General features: G+C 45.2%; 1 protein-coding gene across 2 annotated transcripts in view; it reads left to right on the top strand.

Moving 5' to 3' along the window:
* Nucleotides 1-22,869, top strand: part of NDST1 (N-deacetylase and N-sulfotransferase 1) — a 100,380-nt gene that overhangs the window by 62,551 nt on the left and 14,960 nt on the right. For both annotated transcript variants that reach the window (XM_029583277.1, XM_029583278.1), the window contains exons 6-14: nucleotides 3,470-3,655; nucleotides 6,371-6,499; nucleotides 7,372-7,554; nucleotides 8,305-8,401; nucleotides 10,110-10,233; nucleotides 12,181-12,355; nucleotides 14,209-14,379; nucleotides 21,490-21,599; nucleotides 22,244-22,346. In XM_029583277.1, the coding sequence (XP_029439137.1) occupies nucleotides 3,470-3,655; nucleotides 6,371-6,499; nucleotides 7,372-7,554; nucleotides 8,305-8,401; nucleotides 10,110-10,233; nucleotides 12,181-12,355; nucleotides 14,209-14,379; nucleotides 21,490-21,599; nucleotides 22,244-22,346 (1,278 nt within the window). The remainder of the gene's footprint in view (nucleotides 1-3,469; nucleotides 3,656-6,370; nucleotides 6,500-7,371; nucleotides 7,555-8,304; nucleotides 8,402-10,109; nucleotides 10,234-12,180; nucleotides 12,356-14,208; nucleotides 14,380-21,489; nucleotides 21,600-22,243; nucleotides 22,347-22,869) is intronic.

The following is a 22,869-nucleotide window of genomic DNA, read 5'->3' as shown; positions in this document are numbered from 1 at the left end:
CTCATCCAGCCTGCCCTTCCATCCAATTAATTTAGCTTTGTATATCTCAGTGCTTCCTTAGAGATCCCCTGTATTTATCCATTGCTTTCTTGAAATAGATTCTGTTTTTGTCTCCACCATCTCCACGGAGAGGCTGTTCCATGAATCTACCACCCTCTCTGTAATGAAATATTTCCTAAGATTACTCCTGAGTCTTGGCCCTTTCACCCTCACCTCGTGACCCCTCGTTCTAGAGCAGCGGTTCTCAACCTATGGGTCGCGACCCCGGCGGGGGTCGAACGCCCAAAACGCAGGGGTCGCACGCTCCCGGTCTCTCCCGCTGCCGTTGCCGCCGGGCTGTCAGCACGTTCAAGCCCAGCAGGAACGGCAGCGGCGCTAGAAGAAGCTCTGCACCCGCGGCTGGGCCTTTTCTTCTTCCTGCGCCTGCCCCCCCCCCCCCCTCCCGTGACCCGGAACAGGAAGTGAATCGTGGTGCGCGGGAAGGAGAGAGAGCCGCGCGAAAAAGTAGCAGCGGCGGCTGCAGCATCGGCCCCCGAGCAGTTGAAGCAGCCGGTAATGGAGAAAGGAGAGAGCAGCACGAGCCTCCCGCGGCCGATGGGATTCTTCTTTCTTGGCCAGCGAGGCTGCTGCAGCTCCCATTTGTGCTCGGGGGAGAAGAGGAAGTGAGTGAGAGAAAGAGAGAGAAGCAGCCAGCCAGCCTGTGTGTGATTGACTGGTCAGAGAGCTGATGTGTGTGTGTGTATGTGAGAGACAATGAAAGTGATTGCTCAGGGAGATGACTGATGTGTGTGTGAGAGTGTGAGACATTAGTCAGGGAGGTGACTGATGTGTGTGTGTGAGAGAGAGAAAAAGCATGGAAGGGAGAAGTCTGGGTATGTGAGAAAGCATGGGCGTAAGAAGCCTGGTGTTGTGGGGGTGAAAGAAAGCATGGGAGTGAGAAACCAGGGTGAGTGTGCATGCATGAGAGAGAGAGACTGCTTGGTAAGGTGATGGTGTGTGTGAGAGAAAAAAACTGGTGTGTGTGTGTGAATGTGAGAGAATGTGATTCAGGGAATGAGAAGCCTGTGCATGTGGAGAGTGAGCATGGAAATGAGAGAGACTGGTGTGTGTGTAACAGAGAGAAAGTGATTATGGGAATGAGAAGCCTGTGCATGTGGAGAGAACAAGCATGGGAGTGAGAGACTGGTGAGTGAGTGAGTGTGTGTGTGTGAGAGAGAGAGAGAGACAGAGAAAGTGATTATGAGAGTGAGAAGCCCGTATATGTAAGTAGAACACGGGAGTGGGAAGCCTGTGTGTGTGTGTGTATGGCATGAGAGAAACTGTTCAGGAAGGTGACTGGTGTGTGTGTGCCAAAGACTGTTTGGGAGATGATTGGTGTGTGAGAGACAGAAACTGGTCATGGGGGCATGACTGGTATGGTGTGTGTGTGTGTGAGAGACATGGGCACTAAGGAAGAGGACCATAAGTATAGAGCTTAGCTTCTACTGCTGCTTCTGGTGAGTGCCACGGCCTGCAGGGAAGGGGAGTAGGAGAGCTGCTGGAGGGGGTAAGTAAAGGTGGCTTTTTAAGTTTATTTTTCTTGACTGCCATTTTAATTGTGTGATGTCTGCTTTTTTGAAATATTTTATTGGTGTTTGGAGAATGTTTAATAGTTTTTATGTGTTTTTAATTGTTGGATGTTCATAGCTGTTTTGAAACATTTATTCTGCTTATTAGTATAGTATAGTTTTACAATTATTTCTGTGTGGGGATCTATAGCTGCTTGCTAGTTCTGTTTTCCTAATAAGAGGTGTATTGGTTTTTAGGACCTGATTTAATATTTGTAGTGTTGCCTTTTCATAGATAGGGTTGCTCCTGTTTGAGTGTATTCCATAATACAGGTGTAACTGTGTGCGGATTAGTTTATGTGCATTACTACAGATCCTGGGAGTATGTTAGGTCGGTTCTGTGTCTGTTACCGAGATGAGATATTTTGCTAGCATGTAAGCGTTTGTATCGGTCTTATTTGTTGTGTTTTCTCAGAGGACATGCATTGGTGGTAAACTGCTGTCTTTTTATAAGTAGGGCTATTGAGCCTGGAAATAGAAGGAGTTTGAGTTGCTGTTACTGAGATGTCACTAGAACCAGAATATCTTTTTTGTAGGGTGAGTTGTATGGGGAATGTCATAATTCTGCTTTACATCCATTATTGTGGGTCAGGGGGGTTCCTGTGGATACAAACTGTACTTTTACATCTAGCCCCGTGACGATCATGGGTCAGGTGCCATGCATGTGAGAACCTATGGTGAGTTGAGTTACATTCACATTATAAATGTCATAATTAAATGATAAGTGTGCACTAAAATCCAACCCCATCCATAACCCCGCCCCCATATGACCAAAGCCCCGCCCTCACCCCACCCTCACGGGGCGAGGGCGGGGCGAGGGGTCACTGCAACATGAGGAACTGTATTGCGGGGTCACAGCATTAGAAAGGTTGAGAACCACTGTTCTAGAGCCTCCTTTCCACTGAAAAAGGCTCAATTCCTGGGCATGGAAACCTTGAGATATTGGAGTGTGCCTGTCATATCTCCCCTATCTTGCCTTTCCTCTAGGGGATACATGTTTAGATCTTTACATCTATCCCCCATATACTTCAGAACAAAGACCACTGACCATTTTAGTAGCCGCCCTCTGGACTGACTCCATCCTGTTTATACCCTTTTGTAGGTACGGTCTCCACAACTTCATACGTGAGATCTCACCAGGGATTTATACAGGGGCAATATTACCTCCCTTTTTCTGCTGACCATTCCTCACCCTATTCAGCCAAGCATCTTTTTTTCACTTTTACCTTTGCTTTATCCATTTGTTTGGTGACCTTAAGATCATCAGATACAATTACCCCCAGATCCCGATCTTCCTTTTTGCTTAGAAGAATTTCACCTCCAATACTGTAAATGCATTACTCTGCATTTTTTAGCATTACATCTTAGCTGTCAGACCTTAGACCATTCCTTGAGCTTTGCTAGATCCATCCTCATGTTTTCCACTCCTTCCTGGCTGTCCACCCTGTTATAGATTTTGGTATCATTGGCAAACAGACAAACCTTCACCGACAACTCTTCCGTTATGTCGCTCACAAAAGTGTGAAAAGAACCGGTCCAACGACCGATCCCTGAGGCACATCACTAGTAACCACCCCCTCCTCAGAGAAATCTCCATTTACCACTGCACTTTGTTGCCTCCCACTCAGTCACTCTAGGATCCATGCCAAGGGTTCACAATTTACTTATAAGTCTTCTGTGTGGAACCGTGTCAAAGGCCTTGCTAGAATCCAAGAACACTATGTCTAGCGCTCTCCCTTGATCCAATTCTCTGGTCACCCAATGAGAGAAATTGATCGGATTTGTAATATTTGGAAAGAGATCTCTGGCGCTGGAATCCAAAATTTGTGATTTTTCTTTTTTTTCTTTCGTTTTCCTGGCAGGAGCATGGCATTCCCACAGATATGGCGTATGCAGTAGCCCCCCATCATTCTGGGGTATACCCGGTTCATGTACAGTTGTATGAGGCATGGAAGCAGATCTGGGGCATCAAAATCACAAGTACAGAGGAGTACCCCCACTTAAAACCAGCTCGATATCGACGAGGCTTTATGCACAGTGGGATCATGGTAGGTGATGCAGTCCCTTACAGTGAAACTTGCTGTAAAAGGCGGAGGGGGAGGTCATATAATGGAGACTTAGGCGTATCTCAGAATCTAACCCCGTCTAATCTCCTTTGGCGAGTTGGATTAGGATCATCTCACTTGATGCATGTCACTTCATGACCTATTTGCTAGGGCTGGACAGAACAGACTCTCTCTCTGTCTGTGAATGGATCGCTCCTATTTTTATCTTCCCCTGGGCCGATGGGTGGCTTAGTGAGAAGTGATGCTTGCAGTGGATTTTGTAAGACCTTGGTCTTGGAAGCGTTATGGGCACTGGTTTCATAATTTTAGCCCTGGGTGAGGAAGTTCCCTACTAGCAGTGATAAAGGTGGAGACGGCATCCGTATGTGCTCCACAACTGCATCGGCTATCTTAATTTCAGGAGGCCGTTTAGTTGAGAAGTTATCGGGCTGACGAGAGCCGGATAACTTGTTCAGCATAGTCAGCTGAATAAATGTCCGTCTGAATATACCTGCGTAAAGTTATCACACTACATGTAGTCGGATAACTTTAAAAACCTAACTGGCTATGTTTAAATTGCTGGAGAACAATCGTTTCTGGGCCGTCTTACCTAATCTCTTCCTCTCCCGCACTCCCTCCCGTTTTTTAAATTAAAAATTTGGAATTGTGGCCCCCACTCGCCCACGCAGTCTGAAAAGAAGTTAGTCCAGACCCCCCCCTCCCGGTGACAGAAACCATCCCTGCCGGGAGCGAGGGTCTCGCTCACCCGGCGGCTCTAGCGCTGCCTCCGATAGGCAGCACTGGAAGCACCGACCTCGCTCGGTTTATGCTTCTGGTGCTCCCCAAGGATGCTACTTCGCTCTCGGCAGGGATCCAGCTAAATTCTAGCCGATTAACTACTTATCCAGCCATAACTTATAACTTAGCTGGATAAGTGGCTGAATATGCCATGTTTTCTATTTAGATGGATAACCTTTGAGTAACCGTTTTAAAGGGGTTTTGAACATGGATTCAAAGGTGATGTACGTAAAAGGCTTGGTGCACGCTGGCTCCTTTGTAGTCTGTGAAGAGCGAAGTGCGGAAGAGCAGCTGTGGCAAAAGCAGATAGGGTTTTCCCTCTCGTGAGGAAAAACAAGAAGTTGGTCTGAAGAAAAGCTGCTTGGATCAGGCAGAAGGAAGAGCCATGTAGACACCCCATGAATGTCCTTTGTATCCACATGAAAACAAATACACTATTTCGGCAGGGCTGCAGCAGCGTTGACTCTGCTGCACCACAGCACCACCTCCCTCTCTCTCTAGTCACTGGGGTTCTGCTGGCAGGCACCAAGATTGACATTTTTGTGGTCGCCTGGAATTTTTCCATCCCTTTTATAATCTGTGGATGACTTTTTTTTTTCTTTTTTAACACTTGTGAATCTCCATTCCAGGTTTTTCCGAAACAGTAGGCAGTAAAGTTCTCCGTTTCATTACTTTTATATAAAGCAGAAGTCTCTCTCCTGATTCGTGTCGCTTCAGGATATTTATTTTGATTGTCCCGGAGTCTCTTGCAGTGCCTGCTGTCCGTCGGGTGCATTCGTTCTGTCAGGGTTGCATCGCGTGACAAGGCTCCCCCCTCTTGTCGTACCGCGAGAGCAGCAGCAGAACGAGTCGACCACAGACCGCAGAAACGTCCAAAAGAACTTGCGGCCGGTCACAAAGGGACACCGCCAAAATACCTCTTGAGTTTAAAAGGGAGCAACATTCGAATAGCCCAACGCTGATGTGAAGATCTCTTGGTCTTTTTACCTGTGAGCTTTGCACCAATTCTTAGAGCAGAAGTGCGGGTGTACGTTTGCTTTTAAAGATTGCCGGGGGCACAACTGCTCTCACCTGCACCTGCGCCTTCTGTGGGTTGAATTTTGCTGGAAAAGTGTGTGAAGAATTGAAAATGTCATCCTACCTTTCCTCTTCTGACCAGACTCCCCCATAAGGTCTCCTCTCCATCTACGTAAAAGTGCGTGCATTGCAGGAGAACATGGGGCTTGGCCATGTGGCAGGCAGGCCGTCTTCAGACGGCCTGCCTGCCACATCCTTCCCACGCTTTAGTACATCCCTTTCTGAAGATTGTCCTCTTAATGTAGCACATGCAACTGCCCTGTGTCTCTACGCCTGTTTAAAATCGCCAACCACAGATACATCTTTGTCCAGCTTGCCCGCTGGCTGCATTTAAAGAGAGTCGTCGAGACGGGAGCTGCAACAGGAGAAGACAGTGACATGGGCACAGGGGGTGTTCTCCTCCAGCAGAGGCCTATAGAAGTTTCTCTTTCTTGTTCTCTTCCTCCTCCTTGAAGTAGCAGTGTTGAGAAGATGTTCCTCACTTGAACCTACATCTCTAATCCCCTCCTATGCGCTTGGGGGAGTGAAGGCCGGGCAGGGAGTGATGGAAGATCATAGGAATTCCCTCATCAACCACGTCGATATCCTCGGTTGCCTCAGTCGGCCCATCTGCATCACCAACTTGGAGATCGGTGTGATCTAGAACGGAACAATACAAGTTAGACGTGACTTAGCTTTTCTGGACATTTCTGATCATGTACAACAGCCATCCATGAGGTATCACAGGCCTCCTGTACAATCACAGTGTTAGCTTTAATCTAGTGCTATCTGTATCATCCCCGGTGTCTCTCTTCCTGTCTGAAGTGCTTACCCTCCCTGACTAATTCTTCTTCCTCCTTGCAGGTTCTTCCTCGGCAGACCTGTGGCTTATTCACACACACCATCTTCTATAACGAATACCCGGGTGGCTCGAGCGAACTCGACAAGATCATTAACGGAGGGGAACTTTTCCTGACCGTGCTGTTGAACCCCGTGAGTGCTGCCGAACCTAGAACTTGGGTCTTCTGAGAGAACAGAGGCACCGGTGCCAGGAAAAAGCAGCTTTTCCCTAAAACCGTGACTTTTCTTTTACTTTATTTAATACCATGGTGTTGGGGGGGGCTATCCTATGCGCAGAATTACAGAGCGATGAATATTTAGGCAGTTAAGGGCTGGAGCCACTTCATTGGCCAAAAATGCTCTAAATCACACTTTTTGCAAATGTGAGTGCCTCTTTTTTTTTTTTGTGTTATGTTACACGTCTGATGGGAGAGTCGCAATGAGAACTACCCGTCGCTGTGCTCCTCAAATGATATCGAGCCTGAATCGGAGTAACCACCCTCTCCTGGGAATGGGGGAGGTTGAGATAACGCTTTAGTTCTTGACACTGAGGAGGAACTGGGTGCAAGTCTGCATTCCTCCAAACTTCTGTCCAGACTCTCAACTTGTTTAAAAGTACCAAACCCTTTCCTACCTGAGTATAGTTTTCGTGAGAAATGGTCGCAATACCTCGCGCGGATGGTAGCAGAATGGTCCAGAAGCCGGCAGCTTGCAGGGATGTCTGTTTATAGCAACCCCCCCTTGAAGGGTGAATTCTCTAGTGTCTTCTGCCTTTGTAGTCGTCCTCATCCTGCCTTCTCATTCCAGGCCTGCCCTCTGCAGAGATTCGGGTTTACCGTATTCTGCATAGCAGTTTTGGAAATGTGGACGGAAGGAAGTGCTCGACAGAGATCTCCCACTAAAATCTGCATTGATAGGGCCTGTTCTCAGATTTTAAACGCACATTTTCAATTCTTTCAGGAGCCCTAAAAGGGTGCATGTAAGGGCCAGCTGGTGAACCTTTCTCTCTCTCCCCTCTGCTTCAGATCAGCATTTTTATGACTCACCTGTCGAATTACGGGAATGACCGCCTGGGCCTGTACACCTTCAAGCACTTGGTCCGCTTCCTGAACTCCTGGACTAACCTGAAGCTGCAGACACTGCCTCCCATCCAGCTTGCACAGAGATATTTCCAGATCTTCCCCGAGGAGAAGGACCCTCTGTGGCAGGTACAGGAGCTTGATAGGACCTTTTAATGGGGGGGGAACAAGAGAAGAGAATCCCGGAGCGAGTGTCAGGACATAACAGAAAAGCTTTTAGATTTTCCTTTCACTCTTCAAGCTCAAATTTTCTCTGATAACCTGCTCATGTATTGCAGCCTGCTCGATTCTATCTTACCTTTATCCTGTAGACTGGTGGATGTGAAAGAAGGCAGATTTATTGTGTTTTACAAGACTTAGTCCCAATACGATTTATGGATTTCTTGCTACATTCTTGGCACATTGTATAAAAAAAATGTGTACTTTTTTTTTATACACAAAACCTCTTATTTCTGGATTAGTTAATACGGCATGTAGGTCTTTATTAGTTAATCAGATTTCTACGCCAATATTAATGTGGATTAGTTTGCTGTCCGATTCTTCCTCATTATTGGAGTTGATGTCAAACTTGCATGCACGTACATTTAATTCAGTATTGTTTGCTACTGGAGTAATTAGTTCAGGAATGAAACCGCCTACCTGGAAGGGACTAGGTAGTCCAGGATTAAGGTGGTTTGATCTCTCGTGTGAGGGAATGCAAACTGCAGTTAGTCTAGAGAAAATGCGCATTCACTGATGTATGAAAGACTTATTTGAACACTAACGGAATGCACGAAAAAAGTAATACAAGCCTAAAACGTTCAGCTACTACCGCAGCGCCACTAAAGCTTTCCTCGCCAGCTGTGTTTCTGATGCCGTTCTTGCCTTGTGTTATATCAGGACCCCTGTGAAGACAAGCGGCACAAAGACATTTGGTCGAAGGAGAAAACCTGTGACCGGTTCCCGAAGCTGCTCATCATTGGGCCTCAGAAAACAGGTAATGTCACTTCCTTCCATGTCACCTGCTGCGCCCCCAGCACCTGTCGCCTCACCTGTTCTGCTTACTCCTGAAAAATTCATCTTGCGTGCTGTCGTCATTAGGAGAACCAGCTTGAGAGACGTTACAAGGGGGGGAGGCACAAGATAATTATTGTGCTTCCTCGGATTAATCATTTTGTATGATGCCCCTTAGGTGTATCTCTGGATTATTTAGCTTTTGGATTCCATTAAGTGTTTTGCTTTGCTTGTTTTTGCATGCTGAGATCTTTGAGTCCTTGTGCGATGTGGACCCTATAATTATGTCTGGGGCTCAAACTGTGACGGCGATCAGCTGGAAAAACAATTCAGAGATGTAACATTCACAACTGATTTTATGCGTGCTAGGATCTTCATTGCTTTTCTTTCGCTGCGTTTTCATGAACAGAGATACAGAATGTACAAGGTCCTTAACTATTCAGTACTTTTTTTTTTTTTTTTAGATTGGTGAGGTGTATCTCCTTTTGAGTTTTATTACATACCTTTGTGAATCACTCTCCCTTTAACATGTGAAGACTTCATCATTATATAGTTGTAGCAGAAGCAGGGGAGTCTCAGATTAAGTTAAATTACGTATCTTACAGCATGGTGCTTTCTGAGGGTTGTTGATTGGGTTGGTCAATGATCTTGACTACCTTGTCCTACTTATAGGCTCCATTGTCCTGGGTCATATTCATAGGCTGCTTCCATTGCTCCAGCAAAGGGTGTCCAGATAGCTATGTACTTAGTGATGCAATTATTTCTCCATGGTGTCCTCCAGGGTTTGGCCAGCCACTGCTCAACAGCTGGACCAGTTGGTGTTTGTTTCCCAATTCCATTTCTCTGCCAGTGTGGTGGGATAGACGGGGGATGTACATATTTTGAAATAAGTGTAGGACCAGATTTGTGTGTGTATGCGCCTAAGCCTGCATTCCCTTCTCTGTATCCCAATAGGAATGTTTTTGGACTCTGATTTTTTTTTTTTTTTTTAATTTTACTTGTCCAGTCTCCTAACTGACGAGCAGAATCGTCTTAGGATTGGACATTCCCACCCATCGGCACTGCAGACTTTCCAGTGTTTGTTTCATTGGGGCCAGATGTGCTCTGAGGAGGATTATGTATTGGGATTTTTTATTTTTTTTTAGAGTTGACTGCACATGAGCACTTGAATCATTGTGTGCGGAGAACTTGTCATTGCTGTGGTTTCCGTGGCTTTCTAAGCTACTCGTTCCAGATCCTAATGTGTGAGGGTTCCTTATTTAGTTCTCCTAGCAAGATATTGTACAGTTTAGACATACAGTCCTTTGTTGGAGCCTTCCTGTACAATATGCTTTTGATTTTTGAGTTGTGACTTCATAATTTGTTTTATGTGGGTTTTCTTCATTACAGAGTATTGCAGTTGAAAGCATTGATAGAGCGGCCTGTTTTTTTTGTTTTTTTTCTTTGATCTGACCCATGGACATGAATGACTTGTCTGCGTATAACGGATGAGCCAGACATGTGTTCTTTGCCCCTTCAAACTATTGCTTATTCGTAGCGGGTAAAAGTTTCTGGAATTCAGTGGATTTCCTTGGGTTGAAGGAAGCCTCGGGCTGCCGGCGAGCCCGCTGAGATGCGTTGTGGTGTCGTATGCTGTCCAGGTATTAGCAGATGCTTGGATTCACTTTGTGAATTTTTCTCTCTTGAAAAAGGGACGACGGCCCTATACCTGTTCCTGGGGATGCACCCGGACCTAAGCAGTAACTACCCCAGCTCGGAGACCTTTGAGGAGATCCAGTTCTTCAATGGACACAATTACCACAAAGGCATTGACTGGTAATGCGCTTTCCTGCCCCCTCGCTCGTTTTAAAAGGTTATGCCTGAGGTTTCATTATAACGAGCTAGCCGTTGCTATTGGGGGGGGGGGGGAGAGGGGGGCAGGGTGGAGGAATGCATGACATAAAGATCTCCCACCCGCCCAGCGGTCGGTCGGTTGCTTCGTGCAATCTTCAAGGCCGGCAGCTGAGTGCAGGACGTGACAGTAAGCACAGACGCACACTGTACAGAAAGGGGCTCCTTTCACAGGGCCTGAGCCCACGGGTACTTTCTACCTGGAGACCTCGTGCCGCGTTTTCAAAGGTACAAAGGTTGCACCTGATTTTTCTGCAGGCAGATTTTTTTTACGGCTGGAAAAACAGCCCACACCCTAAATTTTGAAAATCCAAATCTGCGTGCGTTATTTTCTGGCCCTGCCCCTGGGAAACGTTTCCCCTCCGAAGGGCTTGAAGGTCTGTGCACTGTGGAAGCCTGCGCATAGCGTTTAGTGCAGACCGGGAAATGACAAGAAGTAAACGGCTGTGAGAATCATCCCGTCCCCCCCCCCCCTATCACTTTACAGTCGTAGCATCCACACTTCCCTCCTTCCTTCCTTTCTCCGTTCCCTTTATCATCTCAGTCTTTTTCAGTGTCTTTTTATTTATAATTTATGCAGATTTCTGAATTACATCTAAGAATACACTTGTTAGGGAAAAAGATGATGGAATACAAGAAATTATTCAATACAGGAAAAAAAAACCCCCCGAGGAAAATACAACCATTCATCGTATCATCCATCAAACAGCAATCCACTAAATCAGAGGGCGAATAAACCCACATCCACAGATCAGGAAAATAATATCAAAGGGAAAACAAGAAAAGAGCAGGGACCTGACAAACTCAGTGCCTCTTTTTTTTTTCCTTTTTCTTTTTTCTCTTCCATCACTCCAGGTTTTTTTCCCCCCTTCTTCTTCCTTACCCGCTTTGTTTTTATTTACTCAGTCGTCTGGGCCGTAGCCACTCAGGACTCAGAAGCAGGAGAATAACCCATCCATCTTTCTGACTGCACCCGCCTGAAACGTCATCCGCAGGCAAACGAAAACTTGGCCTTCCTCACAGACCCATCCCAGTCTCTGTAGATGAGGGAAGGGGGCTATAGCAGTCCTACAGCCCTTCTCACTCCCAGACCTCAGCGTCCCTGTCCCCCCCCCCCCCCTCTCCACCCCCTAGCCTCATTTGCCTCTCTTCTCCCACTCCCGGAAGAACTGGCACTAGGAAAATGCAACATAGATCTCGACATCGCTGAATACACAGAAGTCTCTCTTACTTTTTTCGGGAGGTTGAATCGGGACCAGGGATGGGATCCGGTGGGCTGCAACTTCTTTAACAGCTACCCGGTGGATGAATTTTTTTTTTTCCCCTCTCTCCCAGCTCCTCTTACCCACTTACCTCGACCACAGGCCCAGGCACTGGGGCTCCTTGCAGAATCCTGCAGTCATGGGCCCCTGCATCCAGCCACTAGGTGTCACTGTTGTCTAATGACTGAGACTCCTCCCCTCCCCTCCCCTCAGTGACTTTGAGTGCTGGCTCTGCAGCGTGCCCAGTCCTGGCCAGCCTGAGAAACAAAAAAAAACCTGAACTGAGAATGAAACAAAGTTCTCCGCATGGCGGGGTACAGTACTGCCACTGATCATCCTGACAAGCCCTCGTGGCCTCACGTTGTAGCACATGACATGTACTGTGGGTAATTTAGCATTAAGAAGTGTTAATTGTGTTCCCCTGTTTAAATGGGAAAATACTTATCTGGTGAAATGTGTTGATATGTTCTTCTGACCAGTGAGCTTACAAAACTGCAGCCACTCACAGAGGCAATGGCCTTTCCACCGTTTGCTTACCCATCCGGAGAAAGGGGCAGTATTACAAGCCACCGTGCAGGCAGGACGTCTCACTCTGAATTCCCTTCCTCAGGTATATGGAGTTCTTCCCTATCCCTTCAAACACCACCTCCGACTTTTACTATGAGAAGAGCGCCAACTACTTTGATTCAGAAGTGGGCCCCAGGCGTGCTGCGGCTCTGCTCCCGAAGGCCAAAATCCTCACGATCCTCATCAACCCCGCGGACCGGGCGTACTCCTGGTACCAGGTAATCCCGTCGCGCTGTCGTGCCGCTCGGAGTCGCGGCGTCGCCCTAGCAGGATCGGCCGCCGCAGTCGTCCGTCGCTTGTGGCCAGCCCTGAAGCGTGCACGTGCGAGGCTGAAGGTGGGAGGTTTACGTTTGCCCTGCTTGTTGGTTCGGGGTTGGACTTGAGCTCAGGGAATGAAAGAGAGAGAGAGAGAGAGAGGAATAATCTCTCACTCTCGTGCAGAAGTGCCTTCCCATTTTCCCTGCCGTACACAGGCAGCGCTCTTAACGCTTCTGCAGGGGATGTTGGTGTCTGCCCTGGCTTTATCTGAGATCTTTACATCCAGTTTCGGAGTGACCTGCCAGGAGGTGCCCGCACACACTGATGTGCTTGTGGGCAGGGATACTCCGTTAGAATAGAACTGAGCCTTTTCCCTTGTACATCCCCCGACCTCTCATCGGCTCAGCCCTTTTTCTGGAGGGGGTGGGGAGGTTGAGTTTTCCTTCTGCTGACTGTTTTTTTTTTGGGTTTTTTTTTTGTGGAGGCTTGAGAATGGATCTCTTCAGGGCTTCTATAATGTCGCGGACGTTGACAAGCGAAAGATGTTATTTAAACAATGTGCACCCACATTTGCAGTACTGTTGGACCATTTTCTAGTATCTCTTGAAAGAACCGACATGTGGATCGGTTCCTTAGGAGTCCACCTGATTGGGAAGTGAACTGTTTCATACACCGAGCAGCATTTCACTGCCTGTAAAAATCAAAAACTAAAAAAATATATATATATATATTGAACACGTTAGTTATAGTAGCAAACATCTGTCAGTATATGCCTTTTGGGTTTTACTTTTGGACCCAGCATTTTTCCCCGGTGGAACCGGGTGTGTGCGCCCCCTGAGTCTGGCCAGCAGGTGTTACGGTTTTGTAATGACTCCCTCCCCTCGGGGACTGTAAGTGCAGCCTCCACACACCACCCTCGGCCCTGCTGGCCCCAGGTTTAGATGCTGGGCTTGAAAATTGAACCCAGCTCTCTCAATCGGCAGCCACACAGAACTGCCACTAAGCCATCGGGCCAGTGCAGTATGTGCGTTGCTCACTGAAATTTCATGGCATTAACAGTGACCTTTTTTTAAACTATTTCCACCTGCTATTTCTTTTTTTGTTTAGTTTTGATCCAAATTTGAAATATCACTTTTACTTCTTTCCTGACCTATATGGAGATATCATACTTCCTTTAGTTAGAATAGAATTTTTATTGTAGAAAATTAAGGTGATAACCAAAAAGGAAAAAAAAAAAAAGCAAAATAATTTCACAGAATGCTATAAGCATATGTTGATATGGCATATCATAATAATTTTTTTGACCTATATGACAATTCGTATGCTGAGAGTGCTTTTGATCATCCTGCCAGACACAAAGCAATTCATATTTTTTAAAAAATGTATATGTAAATATAATCCTCAGTGGTAAAAAAGAAATAATAATAATAATAGAAATACAAACATAAAAAAAAAAATGATAGAAATACAAACACAAAACACAAGCAATCCAACCTAAACAATATAATTTAGGAGGACATCTGAAAAAATGCTCAACGATATGCAGTTCAAAGGCACAATCACTCAGGCAGTACAACAGGGTTTTTTAAAGCTCATGTAGATCCCCTTGCATTTCTTCTTTCATATACTAATGGAGGATCTTGATAACATGCGAGTTCTCAAGACCCCTGAGTAGAACAGAATTTGCCAGGAGTAGGTGTCGCTGCCCCTTGTGGCATTGTGTGGAGCCTGCAGGCCATGTGTGTTAGAGATGGCAGGTGGCACAGCATGTACAGAGGAAAACTCATTTTTCTTTTGTTCTCGTTTTGAAAAGCACCAGCGAGCACACGATGACCCGGTGGCCCTGAAGTATACCTTTCACGAGGTTGTGACGGCGGGGCACGATTCTGCGCAGAAGCTCCGGGCACTGCAGAACCGCTGCCTAATACCAGGCTGGTATGCCACCCACGTTGAACGCTGGCTGAACCATTACCATGCTAACCAGGTAGGGAAGGGAGCCAAGGGATTTACTTCGAGTTGTAGAATGTCACGGCTTTTTCTGCAGTTTTTTTTTCTTCCATGGAGCTCTGTCCCTGCAGAACTGTGATTCCTTCAGTATAATCCTAGTCTAATGTCTTTAATAGCAAAATGAGTGGTCATGAACTATTGACATTTTAAATTGGGTTTTATCAATGTATAGGACAAGGTATGAAAGTGAGCAATAGTACTTGGATTTATAGCAGTTTATTTTGGTCAGGAATAACAAATATAATTTCTTATTAAGAATTTAAAATCATGTACAAAATATCACTGGAACAAGAGAAGAAGAAATGTGGCCGTTTTCTGCTGAAAACTGTGATAAGTCAGTTACCCCAATGCAGCATTGTAATCTTCTGATGATAAAATCTGGTCTTCGCAGGGATGACTAAGAGACACTGACCTTATAGGAGCCCCTCGGGTTAGTGTCTCTCATTGGGTTTCTTTTGTACACACGTTGATAGAATGAATCTGACTCCTGCTTACTGCCAGCACTTAATACTTGGATTGTGCCAGAGAAAATTCCCTTCTGGAGCTGCTTCAATATACTGCAGTAGCTTATGTAGGTGATCTTAGAAGTTCTTTTAAATCAGGCCAGTAGCACCTTTGATGACCGATAGTATTGCTGTCTCTTTGTGGCACATTTTTCCTGGTTTTTCTGGTTTCTGATTTCATCTCATGGACACTTGAAAAGCTTTTCTGTCTTTACGATTAGTTACACATTCACCCTTTTTTCCTGTGTCAAGATGTGAGGACTCTTTTTTTACAGGCAGTCCAACCTATAAAGCCTTGATTACTGCAATGATATTTACATAGGCTTCTCAAAGAGATTGACAGAACAGAATTCAGCTGCCAGGACAATTACTGGCATTCCTGGGTGGGGAGAGAGCATCCTAGTTGCTAAAGTCTCTGCATTGGTTGCAGTCATCCTCCAGAATCCAGTTTGAACTTACCCTGTTGGTTTTCCATGCTTTGGCTGGAATTGGTCCTGTGCATCTGGCAGATAAGATCAGGAGATATACCCCAGGAAGGCGACAGATCTGGCCAACAAAATGAATCACTAAGGCCAGAAATAGGGCTTGTTCTTTTTCTGGAACTAGTGTTTCCACTGTGCTATTTAATTTTTATACTGTTTTCAGTGGATGAGCTGTGCTCCATTATTGTGCTTTTCTGCATACTGGCCTTTCACATATCAGCGTGTTGCACCCAGCCACAAGATGGGAAACTGTGCAGAGTCTGCATTTGTGAGAGGCCTTGGGGAACAGGCGATGGAAATAATTAGATGCCTAACCAAATGTATGATGTAAATAGTAAAAAAAAAAAAAAAAAAAGATAAAAAAGGAAATGTAAAAAAACATACAGTATCAATTAGTGTTTTGTATGCAACAAGAGTTGCTGTTTTTATCTGGACATCTAAGGATTAAAATACTTTCCTGAAGCTTTTTGGGAGCAATCTTCAGACAGCCTTTGTAGCTGCACACCCTGTAGTTCATTTACAAAGGAAAACTACTCGGACACGTCCCTTTGAAAATTGCCTGTGCTTACAAAGTACTTAGGGATTTTGCACCCATGTTTTCAGCAGGCAAAACTTTTGCAGGAAGATGCATGTAGATTTGAAAGCGCAACCTACGCTCATGGTTTCCCTATCCTACCGCCTTACCTCCTCTGGGAATGCCTCCCCTTGATCTGACAAAAAATGTGTAGGTCGTAAAAGACTGCATGCCCTTTCAGCCAGATCGTGAGAGGGCAAGTTTCAAACAGGCCAATCTAGTGGGGTAAATGTCTTTGAAAATCGTCTTCTGTATGAACAGAATTAAGGCCTAGATTCATCAGTCTGCTATATTTATAGCAGAATGATGAGATGCGTGTAAAAAGGGGCAGGGGGCGATATTGAGCAGCCGGCCGCATCGCGGCGGTGCGTTTTCACCCGCTGCGGTTGCAGCCGGGCTGCACAGTTTCGCACCCATAGCGCCACGGGGAAAGGTGTGGTTATTTCCCTGACGTGCTGCTGGCAATAATATAGAAAACATTATCACCTGCAGCGCTGCTGGGACCTAATTCCATCCAAACCTCACCCACACTCCTCCCTTTCCCCTAATTTTGCATAGTACTGCCGCAATGCCCTAATGCACGTGATACCGGCACAGCGTGGTTTGATGAATAGCTTGGTTTGTGATGAATCTTCTCCTATTTCTGAAAATATATTATTGATCAGTCAGTTAGGTCACCAGCTGTCCAAGGGGTAAAGGGGTTCTCAGAGAGAATAAGGAAATAGCAGAAGAATTAAATTAATTCTTTGCCTCTGTCTTTACTGAATAGGATGTCAGGGGGCGGGGCTTCATACCCATACTAGAAACATTTTTTAATGGTGAAGACTCTGAGTGGCTAAACAAAATTACTGTGTAACTGGAGGATGTAATGAATCAGCTTGACAAACTAAAGAATAGCAAATCACTGGGACCAGATGGTATTTACCTCAGAGTTCTGAAAGAACTCAAATATGAAATTGCAGACCTCTTTCTGGTGATTTACAACCTATCATTTTAAATGGCCATGGTACCAGAAAAAGACCAGAGGATGGCCAATGTGTCACCAATTTTTAAACAGGGCTCCAGAGGTGATCCGGGAAACTATAGACTGATGAGCCTGATGTTGTTGCTGGGCAAAATGGTAGAAGCTATACTTAAAAAAAAAAAAAATTACTGACCGCATAGATAGATATGGTTTATTGGGAGAAAGTCAACATGATTTTTGCATAAGGAAGTCTTGCCTTACCAATTTACTAGATTTTTTTTTTTTCAAATATGTAAATATGCAGATAAAGGAGAACTGGTTGAAACAGTGTATTTGAATGTTTAGAAGGCATTTGACAATAAGCATGTGTGTTAGTTTCAAACAATTTTGAAAAACAAAACAAATAGGGACTAATTTGTTTCTTTCTGGGGCCCCTGAAGTGAACTGAGAGGATCCCCGAATTAAGTGAATCCTATTTATTTCATGGTCTCATGGAAATCAATAGGAGAGCAACAGGTGTAAAGTTAGGAATTGATACAAATTATAGAGCAGACAGCCAGCAGACATGGGTAGGACAGACATGTTGTCAAGGAGACAACAGGGATGACGTATCACAGCGAAGCAATTTTCCAGTCTGTCCTATTGCTGCGCTCTGGATCCAGTGACGCTGCTCTTGCAGACTGAGCATGTCAGAGATTTGCTGTGCATTTCTTTTAAAGGCTTTGTCTGTGAAGAAGGGCGCTATTTGAGCTCTCGCTGAGTTCTAGATTGTTTTTCCAAACAACTTTTTTGCTGATTTCCCCTTTTGTGACTGTCACTGTACCAGGCAGTCACACACTATAGGAAAGCAGCAAGGCAGCAGCATTGTGTCAGAAGAGCGCTGTGTCACAGAGAGCAGACTTTATTTATTTATGTAAGGTTTTTATATACCGGCATTCATGAAGCGATCACATCATGCTGGTTTACAAATAAACAGGGGTGCAATAAATACATCAAAACAGAAATAACGTGTCGAAGAAAGCAGTTACAATTAACAAGGACTATTGAACTGGGATCAGAGGAAATAAAGATAGTTTAGCAGAGACTAAATTATATACAAGGAGAAGAGGTACAGCTGCTGTGTTGGATATGTTGATGGCGAGGTGCATTAAGTTAAGTCCGGGAAAGCTTGCATAAACAGCCAAGCCTTGAGTCTTTTTCTAAAGGTTAGGAGGCAAGGCTCCTGTCTGAGATCGGGAGGGATGGAGCTCCATAACAGTGGGCCAGCTGTGGAGAGGGCGCGATCTCTTAAGGTAATGTGACTGGTGGTTTTAGTAGGGGGTACATGGAGGGATCCTCTGTATGCGTCTCTGGTAGGACTTGTGGAGTTGTGTAAGCGGAGAGGAAATTGTAGGTCAATTGTGGTGTGTTGATGGATGATTTTGTATATCAAGGAGATGGATTTGTAGATGATTCTGAAGTGAATTGGTAGCCAATGAAGGTCTTTTAGAATTGGGGAAATATGGTCTCTTTTCCTGGTGTTTGTTAGTAAACGGGCTGCTGTGTTTTGTACCAATTGGAGCGGTTTGGTGTAGGAGGAAGGGAGACCCAAGTAGGATAGCGTTACAGTAATCTAACTTTGAGAAAATAATTGCTTGGAGGATCGTTCTGAAATCTTGGGCTGTTGCTTGTTCTTTTTTTTTTATCTTTGTGGTGACTGGAGGCAGACTGGAGAATTGCTTGAAGAGCTGGTACTGTTTTTGGGAAGTGAGCTGGGCACAAGGTGATCACTGAGGCAGGACAGAGACTGAAACATACCAGGCTGTGTTGTGAAGCCTATCGGTGTCAGAGAACTAGTGCACAGGAACTCTCTCACTGCGGCAGTGTCTTTGTGTTACACACACACACACACGCGCTTAGCACTGGCACAGTCATTGGGTATTACAGTACCTCTGCAAATCATTAACTCATTTAATCTTCACATCCCCAGTGACAGAATCAAGTATGTCAGGGGTAGAGAAAGGCAGAGCAGGTAAAGGAAACGTTTCCAAAATTGGCCAGGTTGGCAGTGTCAGTGACAACCAAGTAGTAGTCCTGCACCTAAGTTGAAGCCCCTCCACAATCTCAGCTTAGTTCTCCCACCCTGTTCAATGGTTGATTACACTGGAGTGGTTTCTTTAAAAAAAAAAAGCCCTCATTCAGAGGACAAAATAATGGCACAAGACAAAAGATGTTTGAGAGAAAACATTTACTGTATTGAAGGTTATAAGAGATTAAAGTACGAATGTAAAACCACAAAATCAGGACATGCAACAGTCCAAATTCAACTACAGAAATCACCAGAAAGAGGTCTGCAAAAAAAAAAACCAAACCCCACACAACTATAAACTCCCCATCATTGTGAAACCATTTCCGTGTGCTATGTGTAATATTTGCATTTGGAAAGCCCATTTATTTATGTATTTATTTACTTAAAAGTTCTTATATACCGCCTCCTCTGACGTTTGGAGCAGTTTACAAAGAATACATACATAAAATTCTAAAAAACAATAAAATAGAATAAACCAATAAAAAAACATATACAAATAGAGATAAAATAAAAAAACATAAAACTAGAAACAATAGTGGCTGCACTTTGGGGGTCTTTGTGCCACTCAGCCTTGCTTCCATGCCCTGTGCCTTGCTGTCATACCCGATACCTTATACCTTGCCAGTCTGGGGGGTGCTGCTTTGCACCTCTCAGGTTGCTTTGAAGCCACTCTTTGTGCTTCTTGGCCCCTTGATCAGTGCTTGCCTTGGGCTTTTTTCTACCACCTTTTCTGCTTCGTATCTCACCATGTGCCTTAGTATGCTGGTTCCACCTTTGATGCCAGGTTGGCACGTGAGATGCCATCAAGGGTTCATGTCACTGTTGCTGGTTCCTCTTTTTGAGCTTTAGGGTGGTGGTCCCAATTTTGCTGCTTTTTTTTTTTACTCCTCACAATGATTTGAAGAACATCTGCCAACGCTGGTTACCCTTTTGCCTTCTTAGGGAGTCCTAGGCTATTCATGCCAATTGTGGTGCCACAATCCAGCCCCCACAGTCTTTCTAGGAACCTTGGAGTTCATTCCTCCTTCTGATTTCTTCCCCCAATTTCTAAGACGGTTGATTAGAAAATGCCAATTTTTGGAGCCTATTGGGCTGCCCAGTGTAGGCTGTAATGCTTCCCCCATTGACTTCCATGGCAAACGAAAATAAATCAAACAAAAAATGATTTTTTTTTTTTTCATTTTGAAAATAAGGAAACAAATTGGAATCACCAGGAAATTAATTTTCAGACAAAACAATTGTTTTTTTCCTGCTGCTCATGCCTGTTTGACATGGAAGAAAGGTGGTTGGTGGAGTGCAGTAAGGATCTGTACTGGGACCTATAGTCTTTAGCATATTCATAAATGATCTGGAGAAAGGAACAACGAGTGAGATGACACAAAATTGTTTTGAGTGGTTAACAAATAGCAGCGGATTGTGAGGGACATTGCGAGACTAGGGGCTGTGCATATAAATGACAAGTGCAAAGTAATGTGTGTAGGGAAAAAATTCATCCCAACTTACAGGTACAGGATGCTGGGTTCCATGTTAGGAGTCGCCACCCAGGGAAAGGCCGTCTTGAAATCTTCGGTTCAGTGTGCCGTGGGGTCAAAAAGGCAGCTAGAATGTTAGGACTTATTAAGAAAGGAACGGGGAACAAAAACTGAGACTATCATACATAATGCCTTAGTATAGATCCATGGTGCAGTCACTCCTTGAGTACTGGGGGCAGTTCTGATCGCTCTATCTTAAAAAAAAAAAAAAAGACACAGTGTACATAGAAAAGTATAAAGAGGAATGGAAAAGTTCCCTTATGGAGAGAGGCTGAACAGATTAGGGCTCTTTAGCTTGGAAAAGAGACGACTGAGAAGGGATAGGATTGAGATTTATAAAATCATGAGTGGGGTGGAACAGGTGAACGGGAACTGGTTATTTACCCTTTCATACAACACTAGGACTAGGGGACACGCCATGAAACTAGCAGCAGATTAGATTTAAAATAGAGGAAGTATTTGCTCATTCAGTGCACAATCAAGTTAAGGAATCTGTTGCCAGAGATGTGGCCACCTAACAGGGGGGGGTTCAAAAGAGGGTTGGACAGATTTCAACAGTTGGACTGATAACAGTTTTTAGCCAGATAGATTCGGGGAAGGCCAGCGCTTTAAACCTGGAAGTGAGATACAAGAAATGGATCAACTATTGGGGATGGGCCAGGGACTTGGGACCTGGCTGGGCCACTGTCAGAGACAGGATGCTGGGCTCGAAGGACCTTGGGCTGACCCAGCATGGTCCTTCTTATGTTCTTAACCTGAAGGAGAGGAACAAACCCAGTACCGGGTTCGCTTATCATGTTGCCAACATGCATTGGCATCGGGGGAATCCTCTTGCAATGAGAAGAGCTACGGGAGCTAGATAGCTCCCCTATCTCAACGAGGAGACACCGGGTGGGTGTGGCGGGGCTAATCGGCTTTTTCTTCAGCCTCTTTTTTTTTTCTTTTTCTTTTTTCCCTTGTTCAGATTCTGGTTTTGGATGGAAAGCTGCTCCGAACTGAGCCAGCAAATGTGATGGAGACGGTGCAGAAATTCCTGGGAGTGACCAACATCATCGACTATCACAAAATCCTGGCGTGAGTGGCCCACTCTTAGATATATAGTGCATGGTCCCGGGGGCCCGAAGTCTGGGATCCTGCTGCCATCGCACTAAAACAGTGTCTCTTCCAGCGCACTGAGCGTGTGACTGCCAAAAATGTACCCGGTGAAAGGAACACAGATGATGATTTGGTCATGCGCTTAGAACATTTGACTCCCGTGCCAGAGAGCAGACCCAACACAGGCAGCTGCCACCTGCATAGGTGGCTAGATGGCCATTTTCAACACTTGCAAACTGCTTAATGGCTAATAAAGTGGCAAGAAGGAAGGCTGTCACCCTTACCATAAGAGCGTAAATGGGAATACTGTGAATGAAGGTGATTTGGTCACATGGGGATTCAAATTCTTGCTAGCCCTTATTCGGGAGGGAGCACATAGAGGGGGCCACTGCACCAAACTGCTCTGCAAACCAAAAAGGGCAGACAGTGTGCAAAACGGCATTTACGAAAAACTGCGCGGGAAATTTTAGCTTGTGCATGCCACCTGCGAAATAGCCTAATGAGCTGCATAATTATGCAAAGCAGCTCCCTGCTGCTGCTGCTGCTGGCTGGAAACTGCATTTGTTTTGTTCTGTCAAGACACCTGGTTTGCTTTCTTCTGATTTTGTTTTGCCTTTGCTTAGGTTTGATCCAAAGAAAGGATTTTGGTGCCAGCTTCTGGAAGGAGGGAAAACCAGGTGCTTAGGGAAAAGCAAAGGGAGAAAGTACCCAGAGATGGATTCCGATGTAAGTAATTAAAAAAAACAAACCAAAAACTGCAGACCCAATCCAAGTAATCTTACTGCTTCTTGGTGCTAGGAGACGTTATGGATGTGTAGCATGCAAACTCCCACATGCAGAGCACCGATGGCACACCGCGAAATCCCCTTTAGGGACTGGGTGTCCTAAGGGGTTTGCCCAATGAGAAACATCTGCATTACAGCTGTCACCGGATTCTATGATGTGAGCAGTAATAAAAAAAAAAAAAAAAAGAAAAAGCACTCGCTTTCAGCATGAAGCTACACATGTCCAGAAATGAGAGACTACTGCAGAATGCAAACCTTGAGAGAATGACTGGGTCTGCAATTTTATTCCTTTGTTGTTTGGATCACTGGTTTTATGGTAATGGGGAGAGAAAAAAAAAAAAAGCCGCCTTTTTTGCTATATATCGTACTGTGCCCTCCGTTCGGGCACTGCAGTGCGACATGTTCGTTCACACAAAAGACTCGTCCGTTGAGCTGCTGGTTTGCCTTCCATCTATGGGCGAGCT

The sequence above is a fragment of the Rhinatrema bivittatum genome, chromosome 18 (assembly GCF_901001135.1).
Source record: "Rhinatrema bivittatum chromosome 18, aRhiBiv1.1, whole genome shotgun sequence".
NCBI classification, from domain to species: domain Eukaryota; kingdom Metazoa; phylum Chordata; class Amphibia; order Gymnophiona; family Rhinatrematidae; genus Rhinatrema; species Rhinatrema bivittatum.
Note: the sequence above shows the minus strand (reverse complement) of the source record. Positions and strands in the feature narration are given on the sequence as shown.